The sequence below is a fragment of the Gouania willdenowi genome, unplaced genomic scaffold (genome assembly GCF_900634775.1).
Source record: "Gouania willdenowi unplaced genomic scaffold, fGouWil2.1 scaffold_356_arrow_ctg1, whole genome shotgun sequence".
Classification (NCBI taxonomy): domain Eukaryota; kingdom Metazoa; phylum Chordata; class Actinopteri; order Blenniiformes; family Gobiesocidae; genus Gouania; species Gouania willdenowi.
The window spans coordinates 67562-86180 of record NW_021145118.1 but is presented as its reverse complement, the minus strand read 5'-3'; the positions used below and the strand labels follow the sequence as shown (position 1 = coordinate 86180).

Here is an 18619-nt window from a genome sequence, read left to right as displayed (position 1 = left end):
AACTGATTAAGCCATTTGCTATTAGCACGGCTAGATTGACTAGTGCAGCAGTTGTGGAGATAATTCTCGTAGCCACAGAATTAGGTCAACAGTGGAAGAATGTGATTCAGTCCAAAGATGTATTTTATATTTAGTGTAAATTGGAGTTAATCCACAGCAGCTGAGAAGTCATTTACCATCAAACATTAAAGGACTAAAAGGTCCACTCACTGTGAATTCTCCCGTTACAGCATCAAAGCCCACATGGATAGTGTGTTCAAAGTCTGAGGGTAAGGAAATCTCTGGACGTTCCTTCTCTTTCTTCTTGTTTGCTGCCGAGGATGAAAACACGTGATTCCAGGCTTGAATTCTTTATTTTAATACATTTGAAGAAGAAGTCTATCAACGTTAAGGTGACGGACGGAGAAGGAAACTTACTTTTGTCTCCTCCGGGGAAGATGGAGCGCAGACGAACCTTCTTGTTTTTCTCTTCGGGAGCCATTGGAAGCGGTTTGGAAGCGTGATTCACTGACGAAGAATCTCGGGAACTACTGTTCATTCTCAAGGGCGGGGCTGGTGGTTTTTCTTCAATATCGACACTATCAGACATCTTTAGTAGCACTCACAATGTCCTGGGAAAGATAAAAAGTGAGAGAGAGCGAGAGGTGAAGAATATATTTTACGTTTCTTTTAAATACATTCAACAGACCACAACTCTTTTAAAGCACAACATGCAACAATATCACATCTTGACAGATTTGTTCAACTAAAAATGCAGACGAACTGGCACTGGAAAAGATTTCCAATCAGTGAGCTAATGCTAACGCTAAATGTTTGAAGTCAAATTATAACATTCATTAATGAGGAACAGTTCACAGTGCTTCTGCTTATGATCACATTAATGAAGAAGAAGAAAAGCAGATACGTTCTAGTCTCGACGGACGATTCCATGTCCAGTTTTTAGCGCAATAAAGTTTTACCAGAAAGACAATTCTGGGAGAATTTTGCTGAAGAAAATTCCAAACGGGCACATTTATTAACAAAGAGCTGCACAATATGTGATATTTTTGGCCTTTTATGCTCTATGGCAGGAGCTCTCAACAATGGGGCCAGGACCACATTTTGGGTGGCGAGACACTGGGAGGGGGTCCCCAGATGCCTTCTTAACAATTTGAGCTCATTTTTCTGCAACTACACCAAACTTGTCATATTTTAACCTAATTTCATCACTTTTTCTTGCCATATTTTTGCTCATTTTAATGCATTTTTGCTACATTACTCCCATTTCTGACACTCTTCTATCAAATTCTAATGCATTTTCTGCACATTTTTTCTACTTTCAAGACATCTACCACTTTTCCACCTGATGTCACTCCATTATTGGAACTTTTGACCTGTTTTCACCATATTTCATGCTTATTTTTGCCAATTTAACCCATTGTTACTATTAATTGTCTCAATATTGACACTTTGAACCCTTTTTACCACTTTTTCGGTCTAATTTGCAACTTTTAACCAATTTCTAGGGTTTTTAACATCCAATTTCACCATCTTTCCAACAATTTTTGGTCACTTTTAACCCATTTTATTTGTGATTGAAACAAGGATTTACATATTTAAGATGACTATATACTATGGCACAAATAATAATAAACTTTCTGGATAACAGTGGATATTATTCAGATGAATAAATAAATGTGGTTATCACAGATTCATAGAACAATGGACTATCATTTTACTGACTTTATGAATGGACCCCAAAAATCTCTCCCCTTTATTCCCCCTTATAGATGGTCCTGTCTCCACATGACTGTTCTTCTATGTTCATGTCTGTGTTCAACCACCTTCAGGTCCCCAGTCTCTGGAACCTTTATTTTGGCGGGTTGTAGGCAATATTGTAATTTTCTATATCATCTAAATGGAAAACTCAATCTATCTTGAATATCAAAATATTGCCTCGCCCTAAATGCAACAGGAAGACTAAAGTATGCGCACACAACTGATTCCTATCAGCCTCAGATCACCTCAATCCAAAAGCAGAACACGTAGGTTTTAATATCTTAGCAGAAGAGACTTGAATCCTGGACTTTGGTGAGATGAGATGAGCTCAGCTGTAAAAACACGGAGCAGGAGTTTGATTCTAAGGGAGCTGGGCAAGACTAAATATTTCCATCATTCATCCTTTTCATCTTCCATCCACCCTGGCCCATCACCCATCACCCATCCCGTCCCATCTTAGACTGGCCCTGAGGCCAAGCCCATCATGTGATGTGCAGTGCAGCCATCCCAGGAAAGCAGCCATCCAGGCCGAGCCCTTAGAGCAGACCTACATTAGCAAACAAAGGCACTATCCACGACCCCGACACACATCGCTGCCTTTACAGTTGTCCCACATTTCTCATGTTTTCACTTTAAAATGTTCAAAATATGGAAAATGTGATTATCGCATCAACAAAACCTGATTAGAATGCATGATTTTTGATCATTTACAGAACACAACTTCTCTGCGTCTCTTTATGTTGCTTGATTACCTGTTATTTCCTCATATATGGCAACACGTTTGAGCATAAATGTGATTTCAGCGATATCAACCATTATTAAGCTCTACTAGTGCATGTAAAATGTATAATAATAACAGTAGTTGACTATATTAACCCTATTTATCATGTTTGGTAGGAATTCAGGAAGTTCAACAACCAGTAAAGTCATCTAAAAGACCATAAATAGAAAATGAAACTGTTTCTGCAGGCGGGTTGGAAAAAAGTGACTCACTCACTACTGACAGATACTGGAAACCATTACGACATATGATCTTATGCAATAATCATTTTGTTGTAATTTTAAAGTAATAATCTTAAAGGATGTATAAATCAGACTCCATAGCGACACCACGGTGGTTAGTGTAACTGTAGTCATCAGCTGTGTAGGACCAGAGCACAGCTGATACTGTGACTAGATGATGGACACGTGACGCAACGGACGGGTCGGGTTCTGACAGATATTTGTGTTGGGTCACATGGTGTTGTTTGCACGCAGTGTTCTTCATTTCCTGCTGCAGCTGCTGTAGTCCTGAAGAATGCAGCTTTAACTGTCACAGTGAAGGACGATTAGAAAGGAATACACTATGGAAACATTCATTTTTCTACACAATAACATGGATTATCCTGATCTTTGATACATGGATTATGTAAATAGATCTGATGGGTCTCTTGCGTGCACTGCGCCCCGTTTGTGTTTGACGTTCGCTTGTTACCCGTGCGCTGATCTGATGAAGACAATAAAGGTTTTTTGTTAATAAAATTAGTGTTTACCACTAAAACAAACGAAAACAGTCATTTCTTTGAGGGAAAAAAACAAGGTTTTCACTGTGCGGTCGGACAAGAAAATGTGTCCTGATAAACATTTTAAAAAAGACAAAGATGACTCCAATAACACAAAACAAACAAAAAAAGACTCCAAAAACAACAAATCACCAAAATGACCCACAAAACCAAAACAAAAAACACACAAAAATAACCCTAAAAACAACAAAAAACAAAAATAACCCAAAAAACACAAATCAATAGATTTGATGGGTCTCTTGCGTTAACTGCGCATCTGTTTATGTTTCACTTTCGCTTATTACCCGTGAGCTGATCTGATTTTGACATGAACAGTTGTTTGTTAATAAAACCATTGTTTACCACTAAAACAAACGTACATATGTCATTTCTATGAGAAAAAAATGAGGTTTTCACTGTTGGGTCGGAGAAAAACAATGCATCTTGCTCAGCACTCCAACTGTGACACTGTTATTTATTTACTCTCCGTTCATGTGACCGTTTACTGTAAAACCTGCGCACATGCCTCTGTGGAACCAAACAGTAGTTTAGTCCACTGTGCTGGACTTCTTTTAGTCTCTTCTTCTCATTCTTCTTTATTTCCGGTATCTAAGCCATTGAGAACACGCATCAGCGTCATTTGACGTCACATCTGCAGAACTGCGCGGGAATTTTGTGCCCAGAACAGCAGAACAAAATGTATGACACAATCTGTTCAATGCAATAGGGAGAAATCAACCATTAGTACATTAGTATTAAAATACCTAACGTTTATTTTTTCACAAATCCTGCCCTATTGGTCCTTTAAGAGTGATTATTGGTTGTTAGTTTTTTTCTCGTCAGTGGTTTCCACCGTGTTGGATAGACTCCATGTGAGCGTCCAGTTTACAGCACAAAACAGGTTTGTTCAGCTTAGACTTTAGGTGTGTCACCAACAATAAAAACCCAGCAAATATACGCATACAAACACGCACACACACACACACACACACACAGAGTGGGATGTCCTGAAAGCTGAATGTTAGCCACATGGTTTCATGCTATCTGATATTTACTAAAGTCTAATTCAGCTGTTATTTTGTCTTATTCTTAAAGCTAATACCCGGAGTTTCTGACAAATCTATGTTTATGAATCATTCTTTTGAAATTCATAAAAATATCTAACTATTCTTTTACTATGGTCTACTGCTGGTGGTCATTCATATACATTAATGTATATAAGTCCCGCCTTCGTCCTATAGACCCCTATACAAATGGAAACAACCGCCGACTGCGCCCAGCCAATAGGCTTCTACTTCCTGTTTCTGAGACTGTCAATCAAAGTGAATGTGGAACTGTGCACGGAAACAAGGCCACACGTCACAACAGCACGTGACCCATAGACATATAGCAACGCGATGAGCATGCAGAAAAATAGAGGCGTGGCTTCTAGTAGATTGGCAGAGGCAGGGGGAGGAAGTGAGGCTGTTTAGGGCGGGGCATCGAAACGTTTCTCAGAAACTCCAGATATCAGCTTTAAGTAATAAATCTATACTATAATGCAAGAGAGGTCTGCACGTGTGTGTGTGTGTGGAGTGAATATCTAATGAAAGAATGAAAAACACACAACATGACTATATAAACACACATTAAAATGAATACCAAAATTCACAAAAGAAAAAACACACAAAAATGACTAAAATAAACACACAAAACCCTCAGATCAGATACAGTCACATTATTGTGTCCCTGCTGTGATAGAAGTTGTGTCTCTCTACACTGTGTGTGTGTGTGTGTGTGTGTGTGTGTGACTACTCTTCCCTCTAATAAAACACTGACCTATTTAGTGTCAGTCAGTCAGTGAGAGCCTTTCTTAAAACAAGCAGCTTCTACCATCACACAGAGACTCTTCTGTCAACACCATAAATCAACTGTGTGTGTGTGTGTGTGTGTGTGTGTGTGTGTGTGTGTGTGTGTGTGTGTGTGTGAACTGAAATAACTCTTCTGCAGCTTAAAAAGGGGAAATGATATCGGTCATTGATATTAAAGCTGTGAGATAAAGCAGATTATTATCAATCCATCATCAATAAAGTAGATTATTATCAATCCATCATCAATAAAGCAGATTATTATCAATCCATCATCAATAAAGCAGATTATTATCAATCCATTATCGATAAAGCAGATTATTATCAATCCATCATCAATAAAGCAGGTTATTATCAATCCATTATTAATAAAGCAGATTATTATCAATCCATCATCAATAAAGCAGATTATTATCAATCCATTATTGATAAAGCAGATTATTATCAATCCATCATCAATAAAGCAGATTATTATCAATCCATTATTGATAAAGCAGATTATTATCAATCCATCATCAATAAAGCAGATTATTATCAATCCATTATTGATAAAGCAGATTATTATCAATCCATCATCAATAAAGCAGATTATTATCAATCCATTATTGATAAAGCAGATTATTATCAATCCATCATCAATAAAGCAGAATATAATCAATCCATCATCAATAAAGCAGATTATTATCGATCCATCATTGATAAAGCAGATTATTATCAATACACTACTACGTGCTTCTGTTTGTCATATATTCATATTTATACAGCGGTATCTGAAAGGAAAGGTGTCTAAAGGAATCCAGGGAAGCAGCAGGATTTCCATGACTTCCATGAAATATTCATCTATCCATGAAGAGCAGACATTTTTCCGTCTCGTTCAAACATTAATGGTTGAAATTGAAAGTTCCAGCACAGGAAGAGGAGGAGTCTATGATCTGGAGCCCATGGTAGTCCAGTAATGGAGGAGGGGGGGGGGGACTCTTCCAATCCCAGCGTCTATAATCAGGATCTCATAATTAATAAGTGTAATAAATGTCTTTGAAGTCATTATTTATATAAACTTTAAGCCGTGAGTCATCATTATGTCACAGTTTGTCTCTAAGTTAACTGTAATTAAACGCCAAGTTAGCAAATATAAATAAAACATATTCACTTTATTAACAAAGACACTTTCAGACTTTAGGAAAACTATTATTATTATTATTATGAAGAGGAAATACACAAAAAGACAACAATAATATACACAAGTACTACAACAACACACAAAACAACAGAAACAAGAGCATAAAATACACAAAATACCAACAAAAATACACCTAATAATAACAGACACAAAAATGACTTAAAAAATACATTAACTAAGGGATAATTATACACACAGTGTGAATAAAATTACACAAAATGAAAAAAACACAAAACAACAGAAATACACTAAATGACTTAAAAAACACACAAAACAAAAAATAAAAAACAAAAACACAAAAAATTAAAGAAAATACACAAAACGAAAAGAAAATACCAACAAAAATACACTTAATAATAACAAAAACACACAAAAATGACTTAAAAAACACATTAACTGAGGTAAAAATTATACACAGTGAGAATAAAAATACACAAAACAAAAAAGAACAACAAAACCACACAAAATGAAAGAAAATACACAAAAAGAAAATAAATTAACACAAAAATCACTTCAACAACACATTAACTGAGGGAAATTATACAAAGAGACAATGAAATTATCATGAAATTACACAAAAATACACAAAACAAAACATCGACAACAAAAACACACAAAATGAAAAAAAAATACACTCAACAAAAACAAAAAAATACACAAAATGATTCCAAAAATACTGTGATAAAAGTGCCTTATCTCTAATATACATTATGTATTTAAATACCGGTACAAACATCACAAAGATAGAAACCTTGGTTGTTTTTTTAACCATAGAAATGTCAAATCTGCTTTTGTCCAAATATATGTTTTCTCTGGTTTAGCGGTAATAGTTCAGCAGATTAGTAAAAAAATCCTTCACTCTGGTATAAAAACATGACATTTGGCACAGATTCTCTCTAAGGGCCACTATTTTAGAAAAAAGCATTCCCTACTCAAAAATTCACGGCCACCATTGCTATTGAACAGAGGTGACATTGGAAAGTCCGAACATGTGTATATCTCCTGGGTAAAAACTTCCAAAAATCCCAAAATGCTCAGATCTGGTCAAAACAAGGTGTCAGTGGAAACGCCTTTTTCCAAAATAGTGTCGCAAAAATATACAAAATTACTCCATATACACACAAAATTACAGAAAAATACACAAATTGCTTCTAAGAATATACAAAATGGTCCCAAAAACCCACAAAACAACAACAAAAAGACATAAAATGACTCCATAAACTCACAAAATTACAGAAAAATACACAAAATTATTCATAAAAACACACTAGATGAGGCCAGACACACAATAAAACAACTAAAACAGACAAAATGACTTTATGAACACACCAAAACGAAAGAAAAATGTGCAAAAATGGTTTTAAAAGCACACAAAATAGCTCTAAAATCATCTAAAATGACAGCAAAAACACACACACACACACAAGGAATCCTTAAACATACAAAATTACAGAAAAATACACTAAATTATTCTTAAAAACACACTAAATGAGGCCAGACACATAATAAAACAACAAAAACACACAAAACGACTTCATCAACACACAAAACGACAGAAAAATAGACAGAATGATTCTTAAAAACACACAAAAAGAGACCAGACATGCAAACACCACAAGGAAAATACACAAAATGACTACAAAAACACACACGAATGATAACAAAAATACATAAAAACACAAATAAACCTTTGTTCTCTCCTGTATTAATGCTTCGATTGCTCATTATTTGAAATGCAGACTTTGAAACCCTTCGTAGCCTCTAATACACATCTTTAATCTGAATAAACAAGTGAATAATTGAGTATCTGTGCAAAATGTCATGCTTTTATAGCAAAGTGAATGATTCTCTTGAAATATGTAATGAATCTGCTGCACGACATCTCTGAGTGAGGTTTTTCCCCTGGAACTATTTGTAAGAATATTAATTTATCTGAGTTAAAGGGATCAGAAACAACTACTAACTACAACTAATTATCTGTAAAAATGGTGTGTTAATGTGACATTAGGAGGCTCTTAGGTTGTCAATGTTTTCATAAATCAAAGTTTTAAAACCGTTTACAGCTATTTTTACAGTAATACTACGTGTTTGTTTCCTTCAGAGAACCAATAGCGTCTCGCGTTAAAAAAAGGACAAATCACATGATACGTTACAACAAACAGGAAACTCCAAACTTCCAGATAAAGCAGATTAATATTTCACTTTGTATTTTTAGTCGAGTCATGAGCGTTGTGTGTTTTAGTGGTGTTACTATAAAAGGCTTGAATCATGTTCATCATAAGACAAGGAGAACATGATGACACACAATCACTGTTCCTCCACTTTAGAAGCTCAGCTATTAAAGAACTGCTGATTCACATTCACACTCACTTCCACCTCTAAACGACAGCTTAGAGCACGGCATCATGGGACATGTAGTTATCATATGAATCCAGATTATCACATTGTTTTGTTTCCAGATTAACTACTTCTCTATGGTTTGATTACATGTTGAAAATATGAAATACGTCATAATAAAGAATCAAAAAAATATTACATAAACAAAAAGTTATATTTTATTGATTGAAAGAATGAAATAATCTTAAATAGCGCCAGAATATTTGCATTTCCCAAAGAAAATAAAAGTGAGGATGCATGGGCTGACCCGCGTCACACTCCATTAGCTTAGCATTAGCTAGCATTAGCATACATTTGTATTAGCATTAGATTAGACTTATAGATAATCATAATGGAACTGCTACAATAATGCCTGACATACATTATGGTCCCTGATCTACTTTATTTAAAAGCCTTTAACAACGTTTGAGCTTCTTTAAACCAGATGTTTTCAAACTTGGGGTCAGGACCCCATTTGGGGCTGCAAAACACTGGGAGGGGGGTCACCAGAAGCCTTAAAGACCCTAAGAATATATATAATTTAACAATTTGAGCCCATTTTTGTTTATTTTTTACCCTCTTTCTGCAACTGCACCAAACTTGCCATATTTTAACCTGTTTTTATCACTTTTTCATTCCATATTTTTGCTCCTTCTAATGCATTTTTGCTACATTACTCCCATTTCTGCCACTTCTCTATAAAATGTCAATGTCTTTTTTCAGCACTTTCAAACCCTTTCCACCACTTTTCACCTAATGTCACATACTGTATGTTGACCCATTATTGTTACTTTTAACCTCTTTTCACCATATTTCATGCTTATTTTTTTGCCAGTTTAACCACATTCATGATTTGTCATGCCCATTATTTGCCAGTTTATATTAATTGTTCCAATATTGACACTTTAAATCCTTTTTACCACTTTTTCTGTCCTTTGTTGTCCACTCTAATTTAACTTTTAACCAATTTCTGTGGTTTTTAAAATCCCATTTCACCATTTTTGTTCACTTTTAACCCATTTTATTTCTGATTGAAATAAGGATTTTTTTTTAACTATTTGAGCCCATTTTGTTTATTTTTACCCTTTTTCTCCAACTACACCAAACTTGCCATTTTAATCTAATTTAATTGCTTTTTCTTGCCATATTTTTGCTCCTTTTGATGCATTTTTGCTACATTACTCCCATTTTTGCCACTTCTCTATTAAATTTTAATGCATTTTCTGCACATTCTTTCCACTTTTCAGCACTTATAAACCCTTTCCACCACTTTTACACCTAATGTCACATATGTTGACCAATTATTTTCATATTTTGTGCTTAACCACATTCACAATTTGTTATGCCATTACTATTCTAATTTACAACTCTTAACCAACTTCTGTGGTTTTCCACCTTTTTTGGTCACTTTGAACCCATTTTATTTCTGATTAAAACCAGGATTTCCATCTTTAAGATGACTATAATAATACTAAACTACCTGGATAACAGTGGATATTATTCAGATGAATAAATAAATGTGTTTATCACAGATTCATAGAACAATGGACCATCATTTTACTGACTTTATGGATGGACCCCAAAAATCTCTCCCCTTTATTCCCCCTTATAGATGGTCCTGTCTCCACATGACTGTTCTTCAATGTTCATGTCTGTGTTCAACCACCTTCAGCTACAGTGGGGGTCCCCGCTCTCTGGAACCTTTATTTTGGGGATCACAGAGCTGAAAAGGTTCAGAACCACTGCCTTTAAAGAGGAAAAGCAAAATGTGACAAACATTGTGTAGCTGGTTGTTAATAATGGCATTTTTCAACAGAAAATTGAACGTAGAATTGTTTCTCTGGTCAGTTAAAAATATCAAGATTTATGTCATATATCGCCATTGTGAGAAAAAAAAATTGAAATATGAATTTTCGTCCATATCGCCCAGCTTTAATTCCATTTAAATATCACACCAGTAATACTGTACGTCTTCTTCTTCCTTTGATTTACTGGGATTGTTTTTTAAAGTCAAATGTACTGATTGTGTTTCGTACAGTACATGAGGCAGTTTGATTCAAAGTAAGTGCATCCGATTACCAGCGACAGACAACACACACCAATCTTATTTTCAGCAGGGAGAGATTACACACAGGGAGTTGTGTCAATGTGTCAGTGTGCGAGTGTTTCCTCTCTTTACACCCCTCCCTCCCTCCCACCCTCCCTCCTCTGAGACAAAATGGCCAGATGGCCTCCAATCCTACATGGTAATCCACAACACTCTGACTGTAGCCATGACACACCTTAGCTCCAGACATCAATGCCTATGAACACACACACACACACACACACGCACACACACACACAAAGCCATAAAGCGTCAGAAAACAAGCACGAGCCAACAATAGGACCTTAACTCACCCCGACTAAGTCCTGAACAGAGATTTGTCTCTAATATATTCATAATTTCACATGTATTTTTCAAAATTTTCACTTGCATAATTTGAGTCGATGATGATGAAAAACAGGTGAAAATCTAAAAAAAAATGTGAAAATCTAAAAAAAAATATGTATCTAAAAAAAACGTGAAAATCTGAAAAAAAACCATGTGAAAATCTAAAAAACACGTGAAAATCTAAAAAAAAACCATGAAAATCTAAGCAAAAACCATGTGAAAATCTTAAAAAACAAGTGAAAATCCTAAAAAACAAGTGAAAATCCAAATAACACATGTGAAATTCTAAAAAAACACATGAAAATCTAAAAAAACATGTAAAAATCTAAATGAAAGATGAAAATCTAAAAAAAAACAACTGAAATCCAAATAACACGTGAAATTCTAAAAAAAAAACACATGAAAATCTAAAAACAGGTGAAAATCTGAAAAATACATGTGAAAATTGCGGATATATTTGAGAGAAATCTCTCTCTTCCCACAGATTGGTTGTATGTGATATGTGTGATGGGATCACATTTCACTTCAGGCCCAGTTAACGGGCCACGGGCCAACATCAGCTCCTGTGTCGGCTGCTTTTGTTAGGCTGAGCTGAGGTAAGACAAGCTGCGTGTGTTGGGTTACATCGACCGGTGGAAAACATGGGGAAGCCCAGGAAAAAAGAACTAATACACGTGAAGATGTAACGGCTGGAAACCAAGGACACGCACAAATGGTTCGGATTGTGCCGCTGTACGGAACGGCATACGCTTTATTATTTATTTCATTCAAAAACACTTCAATGGCACAAAAACCTGCCTGACAGATCAATATGACTTAGAATTACATGGCCTCCGATTGTCCATAATCGTGAAAAACAGCTGGAAATAACTAAATTCAGCTTTTGAAACGTAAAAATCTTCATTATTTATCTCTCTTTATTTAAAATCGGGCCACAACACGACAAGGAAGCACCTCTCATAGGACTGGACGATAAGGATTAAAACTCATACTGGATATTTTTTTCTCAAAATGGTGATATATACAGTATAAATACTTTTTTGTTTTTCTCCTCTAAAGGACAGCACGTGTGAGTGAGTCCGGTAGTGTGGCTTGTTTAGGGTTAAGGTCTGAGTTAGAACGCACTCAGAAATCCATCTCACTGAGCTTTTAATGTTGTTCTGAGAAGTGGTGAAAGCAGCAACTCCTGAAACAAGTATTTTAAAACAAACAAGTTATAAAACTATATACTGTATATATATATTGATATATACAATATTGTAACTTTCTATTTCACCAAAATAGAAAACTAAATATATCTTCAATCCCAGCCCTAGCATCACATGAATGTTTTGGGACAATATCACATATTTACACACTATTTTCACCATAAAACAGGTGATTGGAATGAATGTCTAGAACATGTGTCAAACTCAAGGCCCGGGGCCAAATCTGGCCCTTTGGAGCATCCAATTTGGCCCGCAGGAGAGAGAAAAAATATGAATCATTGTGTATTGTAAATGAAACACTCCTGGTGCTTATATCGCATTATTGCAGGGATTTTTAATTAATTAATTAATTTAATTTTTAATTTTCCTCAATTTATGACATAATATTTACCTTAATTCAATAGAAATTGGTCACAAAATCTAGGAAATCTAAACTGTAGATCCTGTTGGGACTGAAATCTGTCACTTATTGCTTGGATATTGTCAGTTTCTTATATATTTTGTATTTAAAGTATATGTAAAATGCAAACTATGGCACATTAATGTTGAAATTACTCATTTTGCATCATAAAATCTGTGGCCCTGTTGAGGTCAAACTGCTCCGTATTTGGCCCCTGAACTAAAATGAGTTTTGGTCTAGAAAGTTTGACAAAAGGAGAAACATATTCTCACGTTATGTGTTACGGTTAATGTAGTGATCATGTTATCCTGTGACTGAAAATGAATACAGCTTCATCTGAAGCGTGTTTTTAAACATGTTGGTTCAGATTATTATGAATGCATTCAAATGTAAAACGTCTCTGGTACAAAGACAGGTTTAGATGATGGTGTATTGGCTGAACTGGTGATCAGTTTACCTGGTGACAGGTTACAGCAGAAGCATCTACAATCACACGGCTACGCGGAATTTAGCGCAAAGCGTGAAGGTGATTCCTGGATTTGCGGTAATTAAAGGTTTGACTAATAATATTTTGGGATCATTTCACACATTTTAATGGGATTTTTCCTGTTAAACAGCAAGCTGAGGGTTAGCAGTGCTGCTAACGTCGCTCTTGCAAAGTTCTCAATGTAAGTATGCAGATTTAATTAAAAAAAAAAAAAAAAACAGAAATACAGTTTAAAATCAATAACAATAGTTGAGTCTATTAACCATTTTTAACATGTTTGGTCAGTAAAGTCATCTAAACAGGGAAAGATGATGAAAAGATGCAAAAAGCCAGCCTGGTTACGTGAATTTTCTTTACACCACAGACTAAATAATGCTGCAGGGGTGCACGTGGGCACCTGGAGCCAACGTGCACCATACTGACAGCCATATGCTGTAACATCCACATTGCACCATATGTCAGAGCTGATCTATTGGATCAGGATCTGGTGACGGCAGAGGCCGTGAGAGAGTGCACGTGATCAATAACACAGTTTGAAAACAGTGGAGCTCTGTGAAAGTTTATCTAGCAGAAAAAAGGCATCAGAAGTAGGTTAATGATGCATTCATGGTGTTTGTGGCCCTTTCATTGAAATATCTGACATCAAATCATCAAATCAGATGACTTTTTAAAGATGTTACAGTGAAAATACTCCGTCTACTGCTGACAGACCAAAACATGTCATCAAAGGAACTTTTCTCTCCTTTATTTTAGTTTGGATTTCTGACAATCGTTTTAACTCACGGAAAACGGACGTAAAATGCAAAATTTGAGCAATTTTTAACCGTTTTCTTTCCCTCATATTTGAAATGAAGCTCCGATATGACACGGAAATACTTCACATGAATGTTTTGGGTCAATATTGTGCATTTACACACTATTTCTCTCTGAAAAATTGGTGGCAAATAGACAAATAAGCCAAATTTCGCTCATTTAGTTAGTTTAGTTTAGTTAGTTTAGTAGATCTTGCTTGGGATTTCATGCAGAATGTGATTTACCAGTTGGTGGTATTTCGCTGAAAATTAAATGAAAATATCTCAGTGACACAAACTAAACCCTCGCTTACATTTTCATGCTTTTTTAATGGTATTTTTCCATTAAGATGGGTGGCAGCTAATTTTACTGTAAATCATCTAAAGTATATGAATATAAAATAATAAAGGTAGTTGACTTTACTAACAGTATTTAGCATGTTTGATATGGTTTCAGGAAGTTTACTATCCTATAAAGTATGAAAGTATCGATACTAAACCGTTGTATTCATTTTTAAACTATCGATACTGCTACTTTATTTTACCTCGAATTATCTGAAACTTGTTGTCAAAGTTGAAGTTTTTTTTTTTGCACAACTCTTTATTTTAATTTAATTTTATATTATCATTCAACCTGTGGTTCTGTTAATTGTTTCATGTTATAATAGAGAGTATTTTTTTATATATATCTATTAATGTTGGGGTAATTTTTTTTTTTATCCCCATGGTATTAAAAATGATATAGAGTATCGGTATTACGAGAGGTACAATCTAATGGTGTTGGTTAGGGCTGGGCAATATATCGACATTCAAGATATATTGAGTTTTGGCGATATGGAAAATGACGATACTGCCTATATCATTATATATATATATATATATTTTATAGCTTATTTTGTTTTAAAATACTTGTTTTAGAAGTCGCTGTTTTCACTCAGAACAGCATGAAAAGCTCAGTTAGATGGATTTATGAGTGCAGACTTTCCCCTAAACAAGCCACACTATAGAACTCACTCACACATGCTGTCCCTTAGAGGAGAAAAAGGGTAAAGTGGCACATATTGTGCAGATGTTTGTTAATAAATGCGTCTGTGAGGGATTTAACATCAGCGACTTCAACACAGACTTGATTTGAATGAAAAATATCAACATTTATATTGTATGTTGAGATTATATCGAGTTTTGGTCCATATCGCCCAGCCCTTTATGATGGTTCATGGTCAAAGAGGAATATAAAGCTTTATTTATATTTTATGTCAGAGCTCCTTCACTAACCCAACCCCCAATCCACCTCAACCAATCCCTTCTAACACCTGCATTCATGGTGGTTTTGGCCCTTTTATTGAAATATCATTGACATGTAAAAGCCAAACTCATCAAATCAGACGACTTTTTAAAAATGTTTCAGTTTCTGAAAATACTCAGTTATCCGTCTACCGCTGACAGACCAAACCATGCCATCAACAGGAACTTTTCTCTCCTTTTTTAAATTCCGAGATCCTTAGTTTGAATTTCTGACAATCGTTTTAACTCCAGACTCGAGGAAAACGGAAAAAAAAATGCAGAATTCGAGCAAATATTAACTGTTTCTTTTCCTCTTTATTTGAAATGAGGATATGAGACGGAAATACCTCACATTAAAGTTTTGGATCAATATTCGTTCATTTAAATGCCATTTTTTGGGGAAAAATAGCATTTAAATGAACAAATATTGAAACGTGCCTGTGTGGCATTCTGGTCTGACTTTATTGAGTTAAAAAAAAAAAATCAAGATTTATATCGTATATTGCCATGTTGTGAAAAAATATCGAGTTTTAGACCATATCGCCCAGCCCTATGTGATGGTTAATGGTGTCAAAGGTGAATAAAAAGCTTTATTTATATTTCATGTCAGAGCTGCTTCACTAACCCATCCCCCAATTCACCTCTACCATCATTTCATCCTCCCAAACATCCCGTCGCTCACACGCAGCCACACAACAGGTCTCCCACCAGGCCCTGATGCTCCTTCTTCTTCTTCTTCTTCTTCACGGTGAGGAAGCAATCGCATATTATTAAAGCCACCCAGTTTCCTCCATCTTCCTTCCACTGCTTATGGCTGTGGAAGAATCTTCCCCCAACCCCCACTCCCACGTCCCCAATGAAGTCAGGTGACCAGATGTTGTATATCATCTTCCTGTGTCACTAACATCCATGTTAGATCCCACACAGTAAAAGGGTTCTTCATGGATGATGATGATGATGATGATGATCCTGGGGTTGGATGTGAGGCGGTGCAGAGATAACAAAAGAGCAATCATCAGCCTCCATCACCACCCGCATAAACCTCTGATCCATCACATCAGCCTCGTTCTTATTCTGTAGTAGTAGTAGTAGTGTAGGCCTACCTACCACTGCAGCTACTGCACACACCTATGAGGAGGCCTGCATACATTCTCAATCCTCACCATCAGTGGAACATGACATTTTTGGGGCGCAGAAGGATTGGTGATGTGATGCAGATGATCACAGAAGAAGAAGAAAAAAAAAATACACCCAGCCCCTTTTCTTTGATGCAGGCGTCCGTTTTCCATCTGAGCCTCTGGGACTGACTGCAGATCAAACAGCTACAGCTGTAGCAGGGCCGACGCAGAGAAAAGGCTACAAAGCACCCCCGACACACACACACAGCCCCCAACACATCCCTTACTGCACACACACACACACACACACACACACACACACACACACACACACACACACAGATAGACGGAGAGAGAGGGAATTACCTGAAATATGTCTTCACATTCTCTTCCTCAGTGTTGTGCCCTTGGCGTACCAGACGTGCTACGGTCATAGTCGTCACTATGGGTCCTCAGTGAGCGTTTACAGGCAGCACTGCCATTCTCCTGTCAGACCAGTTCCTGACCTTAAAAGCAAAGCTTGCTCGGCTGGCTGGATGCTTCACTGGCTGCTCACTGTTCCCTAGCCCATGATGTCATCCACCCCGCTTCTCTGATTGGCTCACAGGCTGAATATTAATGCCGGCAGCAGGTCTAGGGGAGGCGGCGGCCGACAGGCAGGCACATTTGGTTTTGTGTTTCACAGACAAAGCTGGAGCAGCGTGGGGAGGTGGGAGGGAGGAGGCTACACACACAGATCACTAACTGCTCTCAGTGTTTAAGGAGTGGCTTCATAAAAGTTAACAAAATAAAAGGTTGAAACACTGGTTCATGAAAGTCAATCAAGGGTTCATGGAGACACAGGCTGTGTGTCAATGTCACACGAACGTACTACTCACACCTAACATAACTACTCATACTAACGTACGTACTCATACTAACGTACTATCACACTACATACTCTAATCACTACGTACTACTCATACGAACGTACTATCACTATACTCATACTACATACGCGAGTCAGACTAACACGACGCATACGAACAGACGACGCAGACTAACGGTACGCTCATACTAACATACGACGCATACTAACGTACTACTCATACTAACATACTACTCGTACTAACATACTACTCATACTAACATACTACTCATACTAACGTACTACTCATACTAACATACTACTCATACTAACATACTACTCACACTAACGTACTACTCATACTAACGTACTACTCACACTAACGTACTACTCATACTAACATACTACTCACACTAACATACTACTCATACTAACGTACTACTCATACTAACATACTACTCATACTAACGTACTACTCATACTAACGTACTACTCACACTAACGTACTACTCATAACGTACTACTCATACTAGCGTACTACTCATGCTAACATACTACTCACACTAACGTACTACTCACACTAACGTACTACTCATGCTAACATACTATTCATACTAACGTACTACTCATACTAACGTACTACTCATACTAACGTACTACTCATACTAACATACTACTCACACTAACGTACTACTCATACTAACGTACTACTCATACTAACGTACTACTCATACTAACATACTATTCATACATACTACTAACAATGTTAGGGTTATAACCTAAGCACAGAGGTAAACTCAGACCGGCTTCAAGCTAAAAATCAAACATCCCCTTTTCAAAATAAAAGCATCTCTTCTTGTTTTCCATTCATTTTTTAAAACTTTTGTAAATATGACTCTTGTTTTGAAATTATTCAGATGTTTTTTCAGTAGCACAATGGAGGGTATTCAAAAATGTATTATTAATTTACATTTTATTATATATTATTAACTATTTAACACTAATAGAGCGCATTTTTGCTTTTCTTTTCTTGTTAATATAAATATTTCTCAGAAATTTTCGGGTAATTATTTTTTTAATCCATGGTATTGAAAATGGTATTGAGTTGATATTCATAATTGTGACTTTCTTTCTCAGAATTATGACTTTTTATCCCATAATTATGACTTTTTAGTCTCATAACTATCACTTTCTTTCTCATAATTATGAATTTATATCACATTGTTATAACTTTTGTTCTGAGAATTATTACGTTTTTTAACCCATAATTAAGACTTTTTCTATTAAAATCAGATAATTGACTTTGTAATTGTAATTGGCATGGAAAATCTACAAAAACTGTCAATTA

At 36.0% G+C, this 18619-nt stretch overlaps 1 protein-coding gene across 2 annotated transcripts in view; it reads right to left on the bottom strand.

Moving 5' to 3' along the window:
* The window catches only part of LOC114459837 (serine/threonine-protein kinase PAK 3), a 38778-nt gene extending 21751 nt beyond the window's left edge, over positions 1 to 17027 (bottom strand). For both annotated transcript variants that reach the window (XM_028441992.1, XM_028441993.1), the window contains exons 1-3: positions 16791 to 17027; positions 418 to 611; positions 211 to 311 (exon numbers count right to left, since the gene is read on the bottom strand). In XM_028441992.1, the coding sequence (XP_028297793.1) occupies positions 211 to 311; positions 418 to 589 (273 nt within the window). In that variant the 5' untranslated portion in view covers positions 590 to 611; positions 16791 to 17027. The remainder of the gene's footprint in view (positions 1 to 210; positions 312 to 417; positions 612 to 16790) is intronic.
* Between the last annotated feature and the right edge of the window lie 1592 nt (positions 17028 to 18619).